This window comes from Pimephales promelas, chromosome 12 (genome assembly GCF_988280905.1).
Source record: "Pimephales promelas chromosome 12, fPimPro1.hap1.1, whole genome shotgun sequence".
Classification (NCBI taxonomy): domain Eukaryota; kingdom Metazoa; phylum Chordata; class Actinopteri; order Cypriniformes; family Leuciscidae; genus Pimephales; species Pimephales promelas.
This window is the reverse complement of record NC_142780.1, coordinates 17,843,417-17,867,514: the sequence shown is the minus strand read 5'-3', so window position 1 is coordinate 17,867,514 and position 24,098 is coordinate 17,843,417. Positions and strand designations below refer to the sequence as shown.

Sequence of the window (24,098 nt, the reverse complement as noted above, 5' to 3'; positions counted from 1 at the left end):
GCGCAGGATCAATGCATATTGTAACGCCTACATTTACACCCTTCTCAACACACAAACAAACAAAATAAAAACATAGGCTACTAATAATGATAATAATAATCATGGTGGGGGTTTGTAAGAATCTAGTTGTTTCATATTTAACAGTTTAAATCTGGTTAACACCCATATTTGCTGCACAATCTACTGCACATTCATTTAGAAACACAACCTGATGGTACAATTGATTTAAAATACTGTTTTTTGCTGTATGGTACAAGCAGCCTTGGATGATTTCAGCACCACGGACAGCGCTTCTCATAACGCCGCAGTTTCAATACAATCTCTTAACCACTAGAGGGCGCTATGAGCGTTTTGTGGACCAACAGAATGTGATGAATCAGGAAAAAAAGTATTGTAAAATAAGAACGTTTAAAGCATTTTTAATTTAGTTTTTCCCACCAAATTTGTCAACATTCCGCAGAAAGGCAGTGAACCAAATCACAGCCAAAACACAACAGTACACAATATTTACACAAGAAATACTCAATACATCTGAACTCAGGCTTCTGAATCACTCATATTTCAAATCCAAACAATATGTTAAGCATTTTTGTTTATAAGCATTTGATGATAATATTAACAATAAAGAGAACGATTCACAGCTTCTATGATGAGAAATAACAATTTAAGTTCAGTTTTATATCATTTTAGGCAAATTAAAGGCAATAGTTACAGGTCTCTTATGTGCGCTAATGTGTATGGCTAAGTAAATGAATTGTCAGTTCTGGTGGTGTGTGCGATTGTCAAGTGTTCTGCATGAACCCCATTCGATCCAGTGCAGTTTAATATGCTACAATTTCACAACGACATTCAGTCTTAAAAAGAGGCCTTTAGCTACAAACTGTTTTTTTTCCTTCCTCTTCTCATATAAAAAAACTATATCTTGCCTTGCATCATATTTTCTGTTTCCCGTTTGTGCATTATTTCAATTAAAAACAAATACTCTATAAACTTTAGCATGGAGAGGCACTCATGCGCATATGTGTGTGATAGTGTGGGGGTGATGCGGACATGGGCAGGGTCTGGGACGGCGCAGATGCCCCGTGTGCTCCGGGGTGGAGGGGATGGCCGTGGGGGAACGGAGCTGCAGAACCTGATGATGACAGCTGGTATCCTGCTCCAGAGGTGGGGCTGGAAGCGGAGGTGATTCCCGGAGATGATGTGCTCTGCTGGCCGCTGGTCTTCAGCTGGCCCTGGGGGTTCTGTGTGAGCTGGATGGAGATGTCGCTGGAGATCTCGGAGGCGCTCCGTGCGCGCTGGGGTGGAGGCCAGGTCTCTGGGTGCAGGTACTGGCCACTGTAGTCACTGCCCTCGGAAAGGCGGGGGCGATAGAGAGCCGGGTGAGGCCGATACATCTCCTCTTCTGCATAACGCTTCATGAAGAGATACACTGACATCACACCGGCACCCTGTGTGTGAGAAAGAGAGAGAGAGGTAGAAAAGAACAGTAGAAGAGTTCATAAATACAGCAAAAGAGTTATGCTGTGAAATAATATAACAATTTTCTTTTTAAAAATATTGAATGTAAATAATTTTATTATTTCTGTGATGGCAAAGCAGAATTTTCACCAGTCTTCAGTGTCACATGATTCTTCAGAAATCATTCTAATATGCTTATTTATTGCGAAAAAAAAAAAAAGCAGTGCTGTGCTGCCTAATATTTTTGAGAAAACTGTGATATTTTTTTCCCCATGATTCTTTGATGAATAGAAAGGTCATAAAGTTATTTAAATAACATTTTTTGGATCTGTCACTATTTGCTCCAGACTTTTGGAGTTATTTAAATAATCTTTTAATAATAATTAAATAGTAGCCAGTTAAGCAATGAGATTTCTTTACAAAGATAAATTAAGAAAATAGGTTTACTTGATTATTCAGAATATTATTGTTACTTGTTCATCATTGTCTCATAGCTTCTTTACACAGTGACGAAATGCATCTGTCCGATTAGGATGTCAGCGCAAAATGATGGCTATTTCAATGTAAGGGGACCCGCGGTGTACGTAGATAGAAATGGCTCATTCTAAGGTAATAAAAACATTACGGTTCATTATGTAAGGTTTTTATACACCACAGAAAACATAGCTATATGATATTGCATTTCTGTCGACAGATCCTCCTAAATACTGCACAATGCGCCTTTAAAGGTGAATGTACGAGGAGTGATTTATGATTTTGCAGCTATTCTAATTTTCTTTCTCACACGCGCTGACAATCTAATGTTTCCTTCAGCGACCATAATACTAAAAGTATCCTGCTGAGTCAAGCAGAAAAAAAAAAGTTTATACTTCAATTTAGCTTAATCCTCAGTTTATGGCCACAGAACAGCTGACAGACTGCCTTTGAACTGCAGCTCTCACTGCTCCATCATTCACTTTGTCTTCTTCACAAACTCTGACTTTCATAATCACCTCAATAATCTGGATTTGAACTTTAAACCATACGTGGCTATCATGTGTAGCAATAGGAAGAGACTGTAAGGGTGAAAATCCCTTATTGAACTCCTTGAGATCAGGTTACTTAACCTTTACCTATTGCAGTGAGTGAAAACAATGATTAACTGAGCTAAATGCAGTATTCAGGTATAGAGTAATGACTAAAATGGAGTGCAGCTGAAGATTCACATTCATAATACATAAAGAGCGCACTCTATGGTCCTGCATCGTCTGAAGTGTATGTCAGGGCAGGGTCATGTTAAAAGTGTCTGCTTCAACACCATCACATGACATAATTAAATTGTCAAGCTATATACTCAGGCCTCAAGTCATTGGAGCTTTCACAAGAAATATGATCTTAGCTATTCCAGGCCAAAGGGCTTGAATTTGCTTTTAGCAAACATAATGACTTTTTTATTTAGATTTTGAACTGAAATTTGATCTTTTGACCTCTTTGAGCAGGAATGAGCTGGCAGCAAATGCAAAGGACCAGCCATAGCGGTAGTTGAAGAACTGCTCTGGCTCCCGCGGCCTGTTCATCACTTCATCATTGATACTGGAGATGTACAGCACCAACCCCACTACCAGACTCAATCCTGAGAGAAAGAGAGACAATAACAAATGAGTGAGGAAAAATCAACAGAACGCCAAGATCTAAAAAAAAAAAACATTCAGCTGAAATGTTAAAGTCATCATGAAATAAAAATTGACACCTCTTATTTTATTAAATGCGGCAGTGATTATGTTTTTTTTAGGCTAAGCCAGAAGTTCTCATCACCATGTTTCCCTGGACCAAAAAAAGAAAGAAAAAGAAATTAAACCCTGCGATTAACAAAAATGTATTATTCTCATGGGCCTTTCACTCTGAGCACGATTAAGTGAGGCAAATGTACGACAATAGATTATAAAACAATAGATTCATATGGGGCTTATTCACACCAGGCGCGATCAATCGTGGCGAGACAAAGTGAGATTTTTATTCTGACTAATTTGACACATTTTTTCCTTGTTGCTCAGCGATGAAACAGGCCGTCCAATTAGATTTGAGCTTTATATTACATGCCTGGAGACTTTTGATACTATTTTGAAAACCAGTGTAAATACTTTTAAATATAAAAGAAAAGTATTCTGTAAGAGAGAAGAGAATGGATGTTCTTGTTGTCATTGGTGTCTGAGAACAGATGTATTCTCACGTTTACTTCATATTTCATTTTACAGAATATAATTCCCATTCATTTTCCACTGAAAACAGCATACAGAGCACTGTGTGTCTGTTTTCTTCCGGGAGCGTGTGTGTTATGAGTCAGAGAGTGCTCTTTCGTTCTAGTTCTGTCAATCAGATTCTGTGATCATAACTCCTGCCCTCCTCGTTCTGTGTCCTGTACGTAAACAACTGAGAGAAACGTTTCTACAGATGAAACGTATTTGTCAAGGGGATATAGTATATCAATATAACAATTAGAGCATCACTATAACAATTAGAGCCAATCAACAATTTAAGCATCATTTTTATTTTCAGTGACCCAGAATTAGTAAGGTTTGACTACATTTATTTCAGAAGCATTTTGGCCGTAGACCAGTGTTATAAACACAACAAGGCTATGACTGTTTATTTTCTTAATATTTCTCTTGTGGCCCATACATAGTAAAAAAAACAAAAAAACAAAATGGAAGAGAAGTATTTCATATTAAACTAGTTGTTTTTGAAATGAGGAGTAAGCTAATCTAACATAATTGTTTATCGAGGAGTAAACTAATCTAACATATTTGTTTATCCTCACAGTGCATTAGCTAGGATATTATTGAGGGGCAAATTAACTGTTGAAGTAATTTAATAATTAAACTCTAGCCTAATAATAACAATAATAATTTAATACATTAATTGGAAATGCAAAATCTTCTCGATATGGTCAATAGCTGATGCTTTTGACGATATCTCTAGCTATTGCCGATATACAATATTATTGCCTATCAGCCCAACCCGGCACTGGGCCACTGTCAAGACTCAGGTATGTTCAAGAAAGGTATGTCTCTCTCTCCAAGTCACTGGCTCAAGCGATCTACTAGATCTACGATGCATCTTCTCTTGAGCCTTTGGATCCAGCAGATAGCATTGCTGGCTCCATCCAGGATGAGGCAGATGTGGTTCAAGAGGGCTAAGATATCGTTTGTAGTGAGCCCTCTCAGACTGCCAGCTCCGCATACGAGGAGAGGAGTTGCTGGAAGTAATGGCCCGCACCAGAACTAGATTGGATCTAGTTTGGGGGCATGTGCCTCGCTCGTAGCAGACCCTACGAGTAGTTCCTGTCAGGCCATAACTGTCCCGCTCCAATGAGTCTTCCATTTCTTACCGAATTTCACACTGAGGTTGTCGAAGGGCGTGGAAGAAGTCATATTCAGCTCGCATCTATCCCTTTCAGCATCCCTTGTTCTTGTCACTATGGCTAGTGCTGATCAAATCAAGTATGGGTTATAGCAGGTCCCAGATGAGAGTGTTAGGAGAGTTGAGTTGCCTTCCCCAGGGTTCTGGGGTCTTTAAGTCAAGTAAATTTATGTAGCGCTTTTCACTATATAGGTTGCATCAAAGCAGCTTCACAGTATCAATCAAAACATAATAACAATGTTCGCTTCTTGGTGAAAAAACATCCCCGTTTGGTAGAGCTGATCAAGGGTATTACTGATTGGATAACTAATTTGAATATCCCCAACTGAGCAAGCCAAAGGCAACAGCGGCAAGGAACCAAAAAACTCCATCAAGTGACCCAATGGAGCAAAAAAAAAAAAAAAAACCTTGGAAGAACCCAGGCTCAGTCAGGGGCCAGTTCTCTTCTGGCGTTTGTGAACTAGAGGCCAGATTTACAGTGACTGTAAGGTAAAAATGTATATGAATGTCTCTAAACAGACTTTAAAGGCGAACCTGTGATTAATGCTTATGGCATTCACATGCACATTAAGAATTGATTCTATAGTTATGTGCATTTGAATATATGTGCACAGGCTTGTAAATCCCTACAAAACCATGCCTGAACAAACTACTTGTCTTGTCTATAAATTTGATACAGAATTTAGTTTTATCACTTCGGGCTAGGTACGCAAAACTAAATTCACAATGCTTTATCTGTCATTGGGTCCAGGCTAAGCTCCTCATCAGATCTGGATACAGCCTGGATCCGGCAGGCTGCGGGAAAACCTCGTGATAAACAAAGACTCTCAAATTAGCGTAGATGCCATTCTTCTTATGATGTAACAAGTACATCAGGATTTAAGGGAAGTGTTCCCAGTTCTGGCTGACCTAATCTATGCAGCCTAACATTGAATTTTAGAAGTCTGTATTATGTGTATGCTAGGGCAAATAGATTTGTCTTTAATCGAGGTTTAAACTGACAGCGTGTGTCTGCTTCCTGGACAATGGTAGGAAGACTATTCAACAGTTTTGGTGCTCAATAGGAAAAGGATCTAACGCCAGCAGTCGATTTTAACATTCTAGGTATTATCCGGAATTTCGAGATCGCAATGTGACTTCGAGACGTGAAGGACTATAATGTGATAAGAGCTCACTCAAGTACTGGGAAGCTAAACCATTTAGTGCTTTGTAAGTGATCAACAATATTTTAAAATGTAATAGGCAGCCAATGCAGTGTTGACAGAACCGGACTATTATGTTCATACTTCCTGGTTCTGGTAAGAACTCGAGCTGCTGCATTTTGGACCAGCTGTAGTTTGTTTATTAAGCATGCAGGGCAACCAGCCAGTAGAGCATTACAATAATCTAGTCTTGATGTCGTGAACGCATGAACTAATAGTTCAGCATTTGTCAATGAGAGCATAAGGCGTAATTTAGATAAGATATTTTTAAGATGAAACAATGCGGTTTTACAGATACTAGACACGTTACTTTCAAATGAAAGATTGGCATCAAAAAGCACACCCAGGTTCCTAACCGAACTATAGCTCCCCAGTAGCTCCCTTTCAGAAAGGGAGCAGTTTCGAGGGTTGTACTGCAGCTAGCGCTTATGCATTTCTGAGAAAAGCTATTGAAAGTGGATCGGACCAAGCGCCACAACATCCTTATAGCCAATTAGCAGTAGGGGGTGTGTCCTCACATGATGGGGGAGGAGAGAGAGTGATATTTCAGGAAAGACTGTAGAAAGCAAGATGGCTGAGAGACATTACAACAGAGAAAAAGTCAGAGAAATCACTGGAAAATTATGGGTTATTAGGCAAGAGCTTTAGGACCCCCGCTAAAGCTGCAGTCCAGCGTTTTTCCTCTTTAGTCCCATTCACACTACACGCGACTTTGTCGCTGCAAGTCGCTGGCTGCGCTGGAGGGCGTTCCCCACTACTGGTTGCCTAGTAATGTTTGTGAGTGACATTCACGGAAGTTCCTCTATGTTAGACAAAAAGTACGTTTTATTGCCGCTACAAACAAATATTTTGGAAGGAAAAGTCTAAATAGAAATGAAATCAGTACATAAAATGCATAATATTAAAGATGAATGAGAAACAGTGAGTGCTCTTTGCCACCGCGGCTTTTTAACTGCAGCAAACGGGCAAAAACCGGTCTATCTGGGTTCCCGAAACCATTCAGTCAAGGAGTCAGTTTTGGTGAACACCACTGTATGTAGACAGAGATATATCATCCGTTATAGGACAGTTTCTGACGGCTAAAATGAGCTTCTCGTTCAACTTGCCTTGGTCAGACTCAGCACTGAAAAGTGACGCGCTCCACTGACTTCACTCCTATTGGTTGTCGCTTGCAAAAATCACCCTTCATTTGCATAAAGTTAAACATTTCTCAACTTTGTCGCGTCGCTGGACACACCCCACCGGTCGCCAACGTTCGCTGTCGCGCATGTCACCGGAAGTCGCCCGCTCACCATTGATAATGAATGGTATCGCGTCGCTTGGTCGCGTGTAGTGTGAATGGGGCTTTTGTCGCCATCTCTGTTCGAAATCTGCAATTGCAGTCATTTGCGGAATTATTAACTTTACATGAGTTGTACTTCAACACCCTCAACACAGCACAGCATGAATGAACACATTGTTTTGGAAACATCCACTTTTGTTCTGGTTCTGACAATGCAGCAAATCGTGCTGATTAAATCTAACAATCGCTTATAAGTTATCAAATTATACTTTGTTCTCAATTTGTTAACAACATAAGCATTGCGTGACTACATGTAATGTCCTTCCGATATGTATCCTTGTTTTCGCACGTGTCCGTTTGCAGTCTCTTTTTTTCTGTAGCCACTCCGAAGTCTTAACGAAGTCTTTTGCATTTTACAGCGGCTGAATCTGTTGTCACTGGTGATTGTCATTTGAACATTTCTGGATCCGCCATCAAACTGATGTTTAATTATATCAAATGCTGTGAGAAAAGGCAGTAAATCTCTACCGCAAACATCCTCACACGTAATATAGCTTATAGTAGCCGAGACTCCTTCTTTATGTGTACAGATGTGACGTAATGACGCAAAGACATGCTCGAATCTCCCGCGGAAATCCACCAGTACCACTGGAATTAAAAACATTATTTCAAGCTTACCGCTTTGAATCAAGCTAATGCAAGCAGATAGTTTTGAACACTGGCTGGTTATATATTTTCTCAAATATGTATTTTAGATCATTTTTAACCCAAAAAAGCTACGAGCTTGCTTCTCTTTAGCTATGATAAAGAGAAAAGAGGCATCCACTCTTGCATTTTATGTTGGTGCATTTTGAGGAAGGTGCAATAAAAAGAGGGGTGTGTTTGTTAACTTTGTTTGGGTTGATTTCAAATATCAACAGTGTTTTCAAAAAAAATCGCTTACTGCACCTTTAAATGCAGCTACATGAAAAAAGAGAAATAACAACAACAGTAATAAACAATATAGATAAATAACTGCACTGTGATGAGGTCATCAGCCTTCCTGTCAGGCACTTACTGCTCACCCATGGCCAACTCAACAGACACACAAGTACTGCACATTCTCCAGGGTTTTGCCCAGCAACTAATGAGAGGACATCAGCTTCATCTAAATAAATCACAGCCCCAAAGGCTCCTCACTGCAGCACAAAGATGCATGGAGAGGACAGAGGAGATAAAATAAGAGGAGCAGAGCAATGTGTGTGTGTGTGTGTGTGTGAGTGTGAGTTAGGATAGAGAATGACAGCAAAACTGTAAAAGGGACAGGTGAGAATGGGTGAGAAAAGCTCAACATGCACAAGCTGAGAAATGCCTGTAATATTTATCGCAACAGCAAAATGACCGGCTAGACTCTCTCTCACCTACATACAAAAAGCAAAAACACAACGTTCCTGCAAACATCAGCTACATTTCACAGCCGCTCCATCTACCTGCACTATCAGCATGCTTGATCTTTACTTTTTAATGGCTAAAAAGTAAGCCCCGGGCAGTCTGAAATGCACATTACATATTCAGAGACAGGCTGATAGAGAACACAGAGAAAAGGACAAGTAAAAATGTGTTTTTCAAGGGCGGCCTGTCAGGAAGTCTGTGGAGGAGAGAGGTGTTTTTGAAAAAGTTGAAGGTCTTTTCTGGCCGTGTGCAAGGTTGAGGCAGAGATGAAGAGCAGCAGCATCTGCATACAAATAAGTTCTGCTTTCAGAGTGGGTTAGGGTTATGGAAGAGCTATTTCATGACCTTACAGGGGGGTTCAAACCCAAGTACATAAGGGAAATATTGCTTTTTTTTAACTTTTTTTTTTTCATTACAAAAGTGTATAATATGGATAAAAATATGTTAAAAAAAGAAAAAATGGGGGGAAAATAGCACCAAATAATTCTTAGCGACCAATATTTCAACAGCACAACCTTCACAAGTAACATTTGTAAAATGTTCTCTAGCTTGATTTGACAAACATAGAAAGAACATCCAGTCCTTCACTAGACATGATCAATGTCACAAATTTTGTCGCAGTTGGGAGCAAACATTGTATCTCCTTATCTCGTCATTTTTATATTTTTTTCATAAATTGTTACTAGTGGTCACTCTTTACAGTACGTCTTGGCAAATATTTAACCATTGACAAGTATTCAAAAGAGCTTGTGACGAAACCTCTTTACTTCATTGGATCCTCAAACTGTTGATAAAACCTTAAAACTCCATTTAGTCTCTAGTATAAATGAAGTGCCGCACGCAATTTGGAGTTTGGGCCGTCTCAATGCAAGGGTGGCCTAAATAAAGAACTTGTTCCTTGAATAAGTACAGTATTTTCTTGACTCAAGAAATATAAAGGCTAATGTTTTATGTATTTGAGGACCAGAGGAGAGTGTCTTAGTCAAGAATTCGTCATTGAGTCATAGTCAGTACGGTCTTAAATAGTCTGTGCATAGCACTTCATCTTTAATAACGTGAGACTTTGGCCAAATAACAGAAAAAACTGAACGCGCTCATACCTAAGAGCTGCTCACAATGCCTGAAGGTGGCAGAGTGCGTGATGTAAATTCTCAGTGCTCTGACGGGGCACAGAAGGTTGTCTCCGTCCTCGCTATCAGATGCTGACAGAGCCGATAAGTAGATGACCTGTGCTCTAAAAGTCGTGCCAATCGCCTTGGGGATGTAACCATGTCTCGGTTTGATAATGAGTCATTTGGTCCAAACTCGAGATCACGCGGGGCTAATAGACAGCGTGTGTACAGGGGTTGGACAATGAAACTGAAACACTGGCCAATGTTGGAGGTTTCACATCTACGTATATGCCTGGCGGCCAATCTTCAGAGTGAAGCACGGGTGGATCAGTGATGGTTTGAGCTCCAATATCATGACAATCCTGATTGTTTTTGATGGACACGACACTGCCGAGGACTACCAAACCCTTCTGGAGGATCATGAGCACCTGATGCTCAAACCGTGTATCAGCATGATTATGCACCAACACACACAGCAAGACTTGTGACAGAAGGGTTTGATGAAGATGAAAGTGACGTTGAACATGCACAGTCACATGATCTAAATATTATTGAGGTGTTTTGGAGGAGCGAGTCCACCAGCATCATATAGTGACCTGGACACTGTTCTGGAAGAGGAACGGCTCATAATCCATCTGGTCACTGTGAAGGACTTCTGTCTGTCATTCCCATGATGAATTGGTGCTGTAATTAGGCCCTCACCATACTAACAAATTATTGTGTTGTAAAACCAGGTGTTTCAGATTCATTGTCCAACCCTTGTAGGTCCCCCACACGTTTTAATGATGACAGATCTAACAGAAAAAGGGTCTTGAGCGAGAGGTATTTTAAGTCCACGGATTCTAATGGTTCAAAGGGAAAAGCTTTCAGGGCCTCTAAGACCAAAGAAAGATCCCAGATCGGAGCCGAAGGGGGCCGTGGGGGATTCATCCTCCTGGCTCCTCTGAGGAAGCGGATGATGAGCTTGTTCCTTCCTATCGCGCGGCTGCGCGTCAACTCCGCGAACGCCGCAATAGCTGTAAAGTACAATTTGAGCGTAGAAGGTCCAACAGCTCTTCAAGAAAGGAAAGCACCCACAAAACCCCACATGTGCGTGGGTCCAGGCTTTTTGTAGCGCACCATTCAGAGAACACTAACCATTTAGACGCATAGAGCCTTCTCATAGAAGGAGCTCTAGACTGCAAGATCGTGTTCATGACCCGTTCTGGAAACGCAACGGGTATCTGTTGATTATCCACACATGCAGAGATCAGCGCTCTGGATGGGGATGCCGCACCAATCCACCAGCTTGAGAGAGAAGATCTTTCCTCACCCGGATCGGTCACAGGGCTATGTGCGACAGCCTCACCAGCTCTGGGAACCAGGTTTTCCCATCGCGGGGCTATGAGGAGCACTGAGTAGCACGTCTCCCTGATCCTCTTGATTACCTGTGGTAACAACAAGATCGGGGGGGGGGGGGGGGAGCGCACAGCGGGCAGCTGGGCCAGGTTTGGGCCAGTGCGTCCTTGCTCTTTGAAAAGAATCTCGGGCAATGAGTGTTGTCTCAAGTTGACGCAAGAAGGTCAACTTCCCCTCTGCCAAAAAGATGCCATAGTGACAGGACTGTTTGGGTGTGGAGGGACCATTCTCCCGGGGGATTGTTGTCCCTGGACAGTCTCTGGACAGACGTTCTCATGGCCCAGTACCTGAGCGGTTCTCAGCGCGCGCAGCAAGTGATGGGCCCACACGAGAAGGAGTTCCGTCAGTCTGCAGAGATTCCTGAATCTGACAACGCCTTGGTTATTTATGTAGGACACCACAGACATGTCAGAACGGACTAGAACATGATGGCCCCTTAAGTGTGGGAGGAGCGCTTTAGCATGTTCTCGAACGCTATCATCTCAAGACAGTTTATATGAAGGCATTTCTCCTGGTCTGACCACAGGCCAAAGACCAAAGACCTTGAAAAGAGGGCAGACCTAAGTTGGAGGTGTCCTTCGAGATAACCTGTCAGTGTGAGACAGCTCCCATTGTCACTCCCTGCTGGTACCAGTCGGCTGCTAGCCAGGGTCTCAGTGCTGAAACACGGCTCTGAGTTACTCTAAATCGAATGCCGCCGGACGCCCAGGCTTGGTGAGGCACTCTGGCGTTCAACCAGCTTTGCAGTGGGCGCATGCGCAGTAGACCCAGTTGAAGTACTGCTGCAGCTGAAGCCATATAACCCTGCATGCACGAGCGAACTGCGATGCATAGCCCTGCTTAACGGTGCTCGCACCCATTTTGACGCACCCGGAATAGCTTCCCATGCTTTTGCATGCAGGGCTAGGGGCAGAATGGCCTCTGGGATCTCATCACCGCGTACTGGGGGCTCGGGAAACCAATTTGGAGGCGCGGGTGCAGCGCGCACACTCTCTGTGCTGGAATATGGCAGCTTGCTGACAGCGATGGGTGGGCGTTTTATATGCGATGTCCCAGTGACTTTGGACGGGGAGCATATTATGTGAGGAACAGGTGCGAGGGTGTTGCCGGGGGCAAAGTTAGCGGGCACAAAAATTACATCTGTAAAGCGAACGGCGGGGAGTGGCCACGAAACAGAGCGGGCAGTGAGTAGGTGTGGGCACGGGGTCGTGAGCACATGTTCTACATCTAACACTCGAGCGACCTTTTTGCCAGCTTTATGAGAGTGGGCTCTGTGAGAGACACGGGGGTTTTGTGCTTGTGTGCAGAGGTGGACGTGAGACCATTTTCTACGTTTAAACCACATGCGGCGTGAGCCGGATTATGCTCTTTTTGAGATTTCTCTGAGTCGCCGTGACAACGGCGGCCGTTGGCTGTGAAATACACATCTGCAGTAGCCAAGACTATGTGTACTGGCAGAGCGGAGACTCTTCACGGTGGTTAAGCGGGGCTTAACCGTCTCTTCTTCCTTTGAACTGAGAGGAAGACTTTGCGGGCTGGGGTTTCAACGCAATCTTAAGCCGGGTCCTCACGGGGGAGGAGGCCTGTGACGACCAGCCAAGCATAATCTAGGGCGACCGCCCTGTCGTTGATGCGAAGACGGAGGCTGAGCTGGACGCTGGGTGGAGCTTCGTGCAGGCTGGTCCCGAGGACGGCATGCAGTAGAGCTCGATAGACGAGGCAGGAAAAGATCCATGGCCTGTGTGGTCTTTTGTTCCTCTGATAAACGGTCCACTATCCCGTTAACCACTGGGCCGAAGAGGCCGGTTGGGGAGAGCTGGGCGTTTTAGGAAAACAGCCTGCTCGGATTCCCTCATGTCGGCAATTGTCAGCCAGAGGTGCTTTTCTGTGACAGTCAGAGAGGACATGCACCTTCCAAGGGCCTCGGCAGTGAATTTAGTAGTGCGAAGGGAGAGATCCATCGCGATCTGCAAATCCGTGATGGGAGTCGTATCCTGAGCGCTTCTCATCCAGCTCACAGAGGAGATCAGCTTGGAGGATCTGTAAGACTGCCATGGAGTACAAGGCTGAGGCAGCTTGTCCGGCGGCTACGAAAGCTCGGCCGACAAGTGCTGATGCAGTCCTGCAGGCTTTGGATGGGAGGACAGCCTTTGAACACCATCCAGAGGGTGGGCAAAGGTGCACTGCAACCGTTTCTTCCACTGGGGGGATGGAATTATACCCCTTCTCGGCGGCGCCATCAACCTGTGAGAGCGTCGAGGAGACTCATGTCTGGTCATCGCATGTCTGTCATGTCTCTCATGAGTGGACTCTCGGGGAGAAAGGCAAAGCACCCTCATTGAGTGTGATATCACGCAGGGCTCACCAATAGGCTGCTTGACAGCAATTGAGCACGCTTATACAGCCAGCTATGGTCTGCTGTCCACCACACACTGACAATAAATACAAAAGGATACTTTTTTTGGCTTCAGATCTTGAGAAAATATGACTTTACCCATAGTGTAAACAACTTACGCAATACGAGAGAACCTCTTGTAAGAGAACTACTAGCCTTCTAAACATGAAAATAATTATCATCAATTTCATCTTTTCATTCACCATTCATCTCGAGCCAGTAGAGGAACATTCTTAAAACCTATTTTCACATTCATTTTAACTAAGGGAGCAGGATAGTCAAACCCCGACTCATAAACTCAACATAGCTTTACCAAGGTACTTTGCAGTGCTGAGACAAACAGTACTACATTACATGCTGTAATAATACGGAACATTAGAAAATCAGTAAACTAACCTGATTTATAAAAACAAATATTGTTAATAAACAATAGTCATTAAATGTCTCTGATTTTGGCTTTTTACATGTTGACAAGTCAAGTTCATACAGCAATGTCTACCACAGCCTACTTCTGAGTCTTCTCACTATTGAGTATGTTTTATATTTTATAAACTTGCTGACCTCTGCTGGTGCAGATCTGAATTGCATGTTTAGATATTTGAGGTATTCTACTGGGAAATAAATCTGGCACCATTGACTGATGAGTTTAATCTTCCAATTTACATAATACGGAACACATAAGGCACTTGTGCCTAACAGATAATTACAGATTTGCTCATGAGAAAATAATAAGAGCAAAATATATTTAACAGTGTGAGAGCAGTCACGTGGTGGCTAAGTTATGGCACTCATATGATATATATATATTTTTAATTTTCAAAACTACAAATGCAATTCAAATACAGCACTTTGGCACTGCATCTACTGGTTCCAGAAACTGATAAACAACAAACAGATGGAGCAATTTCATGCTCAGACACAGGTTTATGATCGGAGAAGACATCATTAATGCACTACAGATGGTACTGCTACATTCTGATGAGTAAAAAACACAAAGTCCTCACACATCTAATCCTCCTGAAGAGGATCTGCATTAAATATGTTATGAACTATTTTTACCAGTAAGAGTATTTTAGAAAGAGACGTGATTCAAAAAAAGGCTTATTTTGTGACGTAATTATTACAGATGGCACAACATCTATCCTAACAGTGTTATAGCTAAACTATACTCAATATATGTCTAAAAACTGAGATATAATCAATAAATGGATACAAATAATTGATTAATTTCAGCAAGTGTTGCCTTAGAGCAAATGAAAGGTTTCTCTCTACCTGAGAGGATGAAGAAGATTCCAGAAATGAAGGCCAGGATGGTGCGCTGCGGACGAATGTGTCCCACGTTACTGATGATGAAGGCCATGAAGACGAAGAGCAGAGACACCATAGGGAAGGGTGTAGCTGTCCGCACCATCTCTGCCAGAACGAGAAATACATGAGAGTTGTATGTGGAGGTATGGACGTGTTACTTTGATTTGAACTCAGGTTCACTCACTGAGGATATTTGCAGTGTTTTCTGTGGTGATTTCAATCTCTGGCTCTGTGAAATACTCGGAGGCAACACATCTACCTTTCTCTGTACCTAAAACAGTGAGGCAAAGGATGTGATGAAAGATACATTTATTAAATATAGAAAAGACAAGATATATAAATGGATGAATAACTGTGGGAATTCAATGAAACATAGAGGAGAATAACTATTTCAAACTAAAGACTATTTAAAATATTTCATTTTAGATATGAATGAAATACGTTGCATTAACGGTTCTTTAATCATTACTGAATTTACTATTATTATGCTTTATTTTTCTTTTCTGTACTGTTCAAAAATGATGGACATAATCATGATAATTTTATTCTATTGACAGAATTTTAACAGAAGTTAACTTTCACAAAGTTTGGGGTTGGTAAGATTTTTCAGTGTTTAAAAGTCTCTTATGCTCGCCAAGACTGCATTTATTTGATCAATAATACAGTAATATTGTAAAATATATCATTTAAAAATAACTGTTTTCTATTTGTATACATCTTAAAATGTAAATAGGTGAATTTTCAGCATCATTACTCCAGTCTTCTGTGTCACATGATCCTCCAAAAATCATTTGCATATGCTGATTTTCTGCTCAAGAAACATTATTATAATATTTTACAAATGTTATAATCAGTTTTGCAGGTTTATATATATATATATATATATATATATATATATATATATATATTTGGAAACCATGAACCATTTTTTTAGGATTCTTTGATGAATATAAAGTTATAAATAACAGCATTCACATAAAATACAAATCTTTTGTAACATAAAATGTCTGAACTGTCACCTTTTTTAATCAATTTAATGTATCTAATAAATAAAGCTAAAACTAAATAAAGCCAAACATTTAAATAGTAGTGTATAAAACTATAAATAGACTAGACATATCAAGAAAAAAATATATAGGCCAATATATTGTAAATTTTGCGTTCTTGGCAAAAATTTGTATCCAAACCTAGTCTAAGACCTTGGTGAGTTTGCATATAAAGTAAGTGTGTGTCCACACCTGCTATGAAACACACTCTCCAGAGGCCAGAATGCAATGCCATCTTGACATCGACAGTTTGGTTCTGCTGCAGTACGATTCCTTCCTCCATCAGTAGCCAATAATCCGTCGCCACGGCAACCCCCACCAACAGCAGTCCGCACGCCCCAAACACTGTGGAGAGCAGAGTCAGAGCCCTGCTGCTGCAAGAGCTCATCTGCACACACACACACACACACACACACACATGAACCGTCAGCACCCAAGCTCCAAATCACAGCAAAAACATTAGAGATATGAGCAGCAGGGATTGAAACTGCACCATCAAATCTAGATACTTCTGCACAGTCTGTTATTCTTCAGGAAGACAGAGAGGAGGAGTGTAAAAGATCATGAGAGACAGTTTCAGTCCTGTGGCGGTAATCAGCCAATCGCACAAAAGGTCAAAGTTCACCAGGCTTGACGGGTGGCATTCATTGAGGCAGAAACTGAAACATCATTGGCAGTGATTCACATCACACACAAGTGCCTACAGAGTCATGAGTCATAGCTTTACTGAGAGACAGACCTAGTCTGTATGGAGAGAAAAAGCAGATGTAAACACACTGGTCCTGCTCACTAATTCACATTGGCATCCCATGCATGCAATGTGATGCAATGTGGGAGAACAGAATATGATGAAAGCTGCTATTAGATTATTTCATCCAAAAATGACAGTCCTTTCATTAATTACTCCCCTTATGACTTTCATTATTCTGTTGAATCCACAAAAAAGAAATTGTTTTAACTCTTTTCTACCGTGAATTGGACTGAAGAACCATAAAAATATACATATGACTTGGACTGTAGTCCGTTTTTGCGTGGATCAGACAGAAATAAAAGTCATTATGCAGTGAAAATCTTCACTCTCCTGTGAGCCATTAGTGAATGGTTAAGTTCAATTCACTTGATGCAATTATTCGGAGTCAAATCATTCAAACTGGTTTTGTGAAATTTATGATATTCATTTGAGAAACAATCGTTCACATATTCAATGATTTTCAGAATTCAGCTGTCAGCCAGCATTATTTCAGCTTATTTTTAAAATAATTGTGCTTATCAGTGGAATTCCTGGTGGAAAAACTACATTACCCATGATGCTGTACAGAAAATTACACCAATCAGAGAGTCGAAAACAGCATAAAGCTCCAAAATAGCTCTTTAGCTCCGCCCACTCCCATGAAGCTCTACGAATGACGTAATTGAGTTGATCTCCCTACGCTATATTGCAATGAACTTCAAATAAAACAGTTTTACATATAATAAACATTTGTAAATGAGTAGTTTTATATTTTTACAACGATTTTAATTAGATTGTGCTGTTTGCATCGCTTTGTGGGATTGTAGTTCTTTCCTAAAACCGTTCAGAAAAAAAAGTACATAATTTTGTACTTTTTGTCTTTTTTTTGTATTTTCAAAAACTTTTTAGCTTCAAAACAAAGTTTGTAGTGTTGTGATTCACCTCGTAGCTGACTGGCTTGGTTCAGCTAACTCTTCCTCCACTTGCGGCTCATGAGACCTTATTTCGGAAAAAAATATGGTAGTCAATGACAAGAGACAACTTATCTTTTTATTCCGTCTGAACTGTGCCCTGAATTACACATATGATGTTTGTCAATTTAAAAGATAATTCTGAAAGGCAAGAAAGTTGCAGTTTGTCATGAAACAGAAGAGTAACATTTAGTTTTATGTGAAAATCGCTCAATTAACTACATCTCCCAAGAAGCGAAACAACAAGCAAGATCCGTTGCTTGTATCTGTGCAGTCTGGTACAAAACACTACGATTATAACGTAAGACTATAGGAAAAAATGACAGACGTGAGCTTCAGTAACGTTAGCTTCATTCATTAAGAGAAAATGTGCACCTTTTGGGTTTGTAGTCTTTGTAGTTGCGTATTTTCACAGTCTTATACCTCAACAGTTTTACATCAAACTGCGACTATCTTGAGTTTAAAATCTATCTTTTAAATTGACAAACATTATATGTGTAATTCAGGGCACAACTCAAACGAGATCAAAATATTTGTCGTCTGTCGCCATTGATTACCATACAATATTTTTCCGAAATAAGGTCCCATGGTGGTCGACCGGAAGGGGAGGGACTTAGGCTCTCTATTACACAGCTCTGTGGAATACTTGATTCTGATTGGTCGATCTCTCCAGCAGTATGTTATTTCAACTGCTGAAAACAGATAATGCAGGCTCATCCCAGTCAGAGCAATGCTACGTGCTTGCTAAGAATGGTTTTAATTATATCCAGAACCATGATATATGACCATATTATCCCGGTTCTGTCAACACTGCCCATTGAACATCGTATACATTTTAAATATTTGAGCGAGCTCTTATCGCATTATAGTCCTTCACGTCTATTGCGATCTCGAAATTCCGAATAATACCTAAAACATCAAAATCGACTGCTGATGGTAGATCCTTTTCCTATTTAGCACCAAAACTCTGGAATAGTCTTCCTAACATTGTCTGGGAAGCAGACACACTCTGTCAGTTCAAATCTAGACTAAAAACACATCTCTTCGACCTACAGTACACATAACACACTATAGACTTCTATAATTCAATGTTAGGCTTAGATCAGCCGGAATCCTAATGACTTGGTACTGTACATCATAAGAAGGGATGGTGTCTAAAATTAGTATCTGTTTATCCCAAGGTTTACCACAGTCCACCGGATCCAGGCTGTATACAGATCTGATGAAGGACCAGTAGCTGGTCCTGAAGTGTCACCTAGTTTCTCCTCTATGGTGGACCTGCGCCTGAACCCACCCCAATGCATCCTGAAGTGCCAGCCTCATCAGCCCTGTGAAGGCCTCATCGACACGACAGCCATCGGCACTGATCCTTTAACAACTCGTCTCCATACCAGCGTGATTACTTCGACTTCCAATCATATAGAAATGGATAAATACTCTAAATGTTCCGATCCAATCTGACTTGTAATGCTGCCCGAATCATACTCTGTTCCTTCATGGCCAGATGAGTCTGGTTTCTCTCAAGTTTTTTTCTCCATCCTGCCACTGGAGTTTTGGTTCCTTGCCACAGTTGCCTTGGCTTTTGGATTTATTTTATTTCAGGTAGACGTTGACGTAATTTTTGTTCTAGAAACAAACTTTATTGTATTATGTGTATGTTATCACTGTGCTTTGATACAATCTGTATTGTAAAAAGCGCTATATGAATAAAGGTGACTTGGCTTGACTTAATTATGCCAACCAGTATATGGTCTCTTGTTTCATACAAATGCAGCTGCTGCCATTTTACGACTATAGTTTTGTACACTGTTGGATTATAAAATAACAGTTTAAATGAAAACAGTTTCATCTCAAATCATTTCTTATCCTCATAATTATTTATGTGGTGATATGCTGTGTAATAAGTGGTATGAATGTACCGCATCCCTTAAAAATATGTCTAGTTCGAACCTGCCGCGTTAGTAACTGCTCTCTCCATGGGAAGCTTTGGGTTTGAAGACCTAATAAAATATTTAGACTCAGATCAATATTTTGTGTTTAATTATTTACATATGTGGCAAGTAGCCTTGTAATAATAATGTACTGTACATCCAGCCATTTTTTTTTTTTTTGAGAATAAACCAATTCAGGTTGACGCAAGACCGGATCACCCTGTCAGGGTTTATTCTGCGATAACAACTGGCAGGATGTACATTATCCATTACTTAACGAAGACTATTTAAGTTAAGCGTCACCCCCCTTTTTTGGAATAGACATGAAAATGTACATTTCAAACTTAAATGGTTGTAATTCAAGAATGCTTTGGAATATAGACTTGGAATATAGATAAGATTGGTCTTGTTTTAAAGAAGACAATAAGTGAAATAAATTAAGTTGCAGAAAAAAAGTTATTGAATTTTGAGTTTATGGAAATGTACAATGTAAAATAATTATTAATATTTTATATAAAATATATATTTAAAAAAACCTGTGATACTCTAAAACTGCAGAAAAATCTAAGCCAAACATCTGAACAAGTTGTGTTTAAAAATTTAGGTTGATATCTCAAAAAAATAGCTTTCAGTAAGATTTTGTTTCGGCAGTACCAAACTTTTTCAGGTCACAACCAGACTCCATATAAGGGTGCTTCCTTTTCCATATGTGTTTTGATTGATCTGAACCATTATTTCCACAATTTTTATACAATTTATGAAGTAGACATCCTATTCAGATTTTGATATGAATTCAACCTCTAAGAAACAAAGATACAAAGAACACACATGTGCATAGCTTCCTGCCACATCACAAATGGTGAATTTATTATTTTTTTCTTTATATTTAAAACATTTTCAGACCTTTTTTTTCTGAAATAATTGAATGCTATCTTTTGAACTCTTGGCATGAAAACAAACTGAGGTTTCTACCATTTTTTCATGATTTTTCATGTTCATTGCTATTTCAAAATAAAGGTCTGAACACACTGGAGTATGAAAATATTTTTGTTGCAAATTGATAAATTATGGCTCCTTTGTAATTTATTTTGAAAATCAGTCACCAAATGTGGAAATTGTAATTTCAAATGCTAAATAGTTACTTTACTTATAAATAAAATTACTTATGATTTTTATTAAGATATTACTGTTTGAAACAAAATAATGGCACACGTCGGTGACGGTTATGTTTTGTATTGACTCTTTAAAACACACACACACATATATATATATATATATATATGTGGGGAAAAAAAATACTTACGGAACCAGCGCCGCTGAAAAAGGGGGCAGGAAACGTTGCACTCTATTCTTTTAATGCTTTAAAACATTGTTATTTTATTTTGTTTATAATTCATATACTATTTTTTTCATATTTTTAAATAGCTTTTATTTTTATATTTTCAGTCTTAATTCTTTTATGTGCTTTTGTCTTTTTTTTTATAATTTCTATTAGCATCAATTGATTTTATTCCATGTTTATGATTTTTATTGGTTTTATTTTGTCAATTTAACACTTCAACTGAAACTTATTTTATTTCAGTTAGAAACGCTGCGTCATAACGTTGATGCTTTGGTGTTTCCCAGAGTGTTATGACGCAGCATCCTGTTTCCTCTAAGGAAACCAAGGTTACTGTATATTCATAACCTAGACGTTTTGTTTTAAGTTTCTGTTTTTCATTCATTCATTCAATTAATTATATAAACATAATTAAATAGGCTTTACTTCAAATAATGAAAAAAATATATTTGTAATAGTTTTATTTAATCACAACACTGCATAAAAAAGGAGAAAGAAATGTTCAGACTGTAGAGGAACAGGGGCAGGGCAAGAAAAGACACGAATGAGAGGCCATATATGGGGCAGCTAACTAAAAATGGCAGTATGTAAATGTCAGAGTGTACAGTATGAACTCATGTTCTCTATGTGAAATGCGCCGTAAAACTAAGATTAGATCCTCTTTCTGACCATGTGCATCTCTCTGATTCACCCAGAGCTGAGCTCTGATCGATTCTTAATTAATGAGGGATGCGTTTTGACTCTGTGATGAATGAATGACAGCACTGACGGTAACTTGAAAGGTCTTTTCAAAGGGAAATGTGCCTTTTGCTCTCTGCCATTGTCTTTGCATCTGTGCTGAGCCGACACAGGAACAATTTCATCCTGGCATTGCTCTCTACCTATTTAAAGATTATGATTTGACATGAGATTAATGAAATGAATGCTGTCATTCGGTTACATGATGCATGGGGTTGAAAGAATCACTCTCGTGTCTCCGCAGTCACTCGACTGCTGCTGCAATGGCGACTTTTATGATGGTTAGTCTTGAAGAGGCTGTATAGTGTGTGTGTGTGTGTGTGCTTTTTTCATGCTGTCATTTCCTGTGTGTCTCTCAGAGCTGGTGATTCAGAGCAGCACCCTGAGCAACAAGAGAGGTTGAAAAAGAGAAAAAGTAAGAAAGAGGAAAAAAAGACTCTTGGCTTCCAAATTGAATCGCAGGTGTCTAGACGAGATCGTAGTGCCATCTATGAAAATCAGAGCGTTTGACCCTTTTGCCATTCGTCCTGCCGCAAAGAATGACACAAGCCTGAACACATGCTGTCAACAGATAATGAACCCTGGCAAATGATAGACAGATTTTGCAATGCAGTGAAAAAGGCAGAGCGGGAACGCTGTGGATAAAAAGTGCTGGTACTGAGTGCTTTCAAGCAAACACAACAAAAGCAAAGAACAACAATGTCCAGCTTGACCATCTTCAACACTGAGAGTTTTTTTTTTCTGCCCGCAGCGCTTCTGCCCCCTCAAGGCCACGTGTACTGATGTAGAAGAGAGGTTACTTCTAACTGACAAAATCAGTCTGTCCAAGTTTGACCTCAAATTCCCCTGTCAGCCACCGCTGACTCTTTTTTTTTTTTCTATTTTGAATTTTTTGCAAATTTGTGGGGTCTAATATTGTCCTTTCCTAAATGAAATCATCCTACACTTCACAATTATACTGTTGCCACAATTTATATGCACTTAACAGTTTGCACTAATCAGATGCAGTATGATGTATATGTGGCATAAGTGCACTTGATCCAAAATATTAAAGGAACAGTTCACCCAAAAAATGAAAATTCTTGTTGCTCCATATCGGTATGCATTTCTATCTTCTGTGGAAAGCATACAATATATAACTTTAAATTAGTGTTTTTTTCCTGTCTTTCTTTCCTCTTCATAGAATGAAAGTCTTAATTATAATAATAATATAATAATATAATATAATATATATATATAATAACTTGCTCTTATTTTGCAAAATAAATAAATAAATAAATAAATAAATAAATAAAAAAGGTTGCAACATTTTCCTAATCTTATTTTGTGTTCAACGGAGGAAAGAAAGTACATGTTTGGAATGACATTTTGTGTGAACTGTCTCTTTAAATATTTTTGTATGTTTTTTGTTTAAAGGAACCCTCAGATATTAAGTAGATATCTGAACGTCTTACAATAAATACAGTGTAAACACCAGACATACAGTAAGGAACGGGGACAGAGAGAAGAGAAAGAATGCCAAGACAGATGTAGGCTAATGTATGGAAAGACCTTGGCCCAGTAATGATGGAGTTCCCACCTACATGCCAGTGCGCGCCTCCTGAGGCACTTGCCTGAGCCAGTTACACACTCAACTACCTCAGCTACCATTCACTCACCAACACAAAACCAGCTGCAAATGTTAGTTTCACTGCATGTCAGTCTCCTAAATGACTCTGGAGGTTTACAATTCACAACGGACAACAAACAACTCTTACAAACGTCCTATGATAAATGTTCAGCGACAACATGCGACGCGCTCACATACCTGCTGGGAGTCTGTAACACGGTATACGCACAGCCATAAACACAAACCCGTTCGTTTCCCATAACTTCTATCAATAACACTTGACAAAAGTTAAAACGTGTTCCAACTCAGTCACGCATTAGTTGAGAACAGAAAAAGGACAATGAAAACAGGCTGTACTCACCCTGTCCGTGCGCGTGTTGCTGACGAGTCTGCAGCGAGCGCGCAGGCACAAGCCTCACACCAGGGGTGCCTGGCAAAATAATCTCTCTCTCTCTCTCTCTCTCTCTCTCTCTCTCTCTCTCTCTCTCTCTCTCTCTCTCTCTCTCTCTCTCTCTCTCTCTCTCTCTCTCTCTCGTCTTTCCCTCCCTCCTTCTTTCTCTCTCTTACGTGCGTATTTCCCTCTGATACCCCGTTATCTTCTCCTCCCTCACATTTTCACGGTTACCCTCCCTGTTTATCCCAGTAAAACGAAAGATAGCGAGGCAACGCGCAGACAATGTGCGTGTGAATGTGTTGTAGGGTCTGGGTTAGTAATGCGAAATAGAAAATGTACTTTTGCATTATGTTTA

At 40.1% G+C, this 24,098-nt stretch overlaps 1 protein-coding gene across 2 annotated transcripts; it reads right to left on the bottom strand.

Annotated features, from left to right (window-relative positions):
- Nucleotides 1-403: 403 nt before the first annotated feature.
- On the bottom strand, nucleotides 404-23,799 carry cacng7b (calcium voltage-gated channel auxiliary subunit gamma 7b). 2 transcript variants are annotated; one of them, XM_039679334.2, is made up of 6 exons: nucleotides 23,711-23,799; nucleotides 16,224-16,419; nucleotides 15,170-15,256; nucleotides 14,950-15,090; nucleotides 2,925-3,070; nucleotides 404-1,448 (listed from the first exon to the last, which is right to left on the bottom strand). In XM_039679334.2, the coding sequence occupies exons 2-6, from the start codon at nucleotides 16,417-16,419 to the stop codon at nucleotides 993-995; spliced, it is 1,026 nt and encodes a 341-aa protein (XP_039535268.2). In that variant the 5' UTR covers nucleotides 23,711-23,799; the 3' UTR covers nucleotides 404-992. The 2 variants fall into 2 exon arrangements, with proteins under 2 accessions (XP_039535268.2, XP_039535267.2); XM_039679333.2 differs by lacking the exon at nucleotides 23,711-23,799 and adding an exon at nucleotides 16,525-16,549.
- Nucleotides 23,800-24,098: the final 299 nt, after the last annotated feature.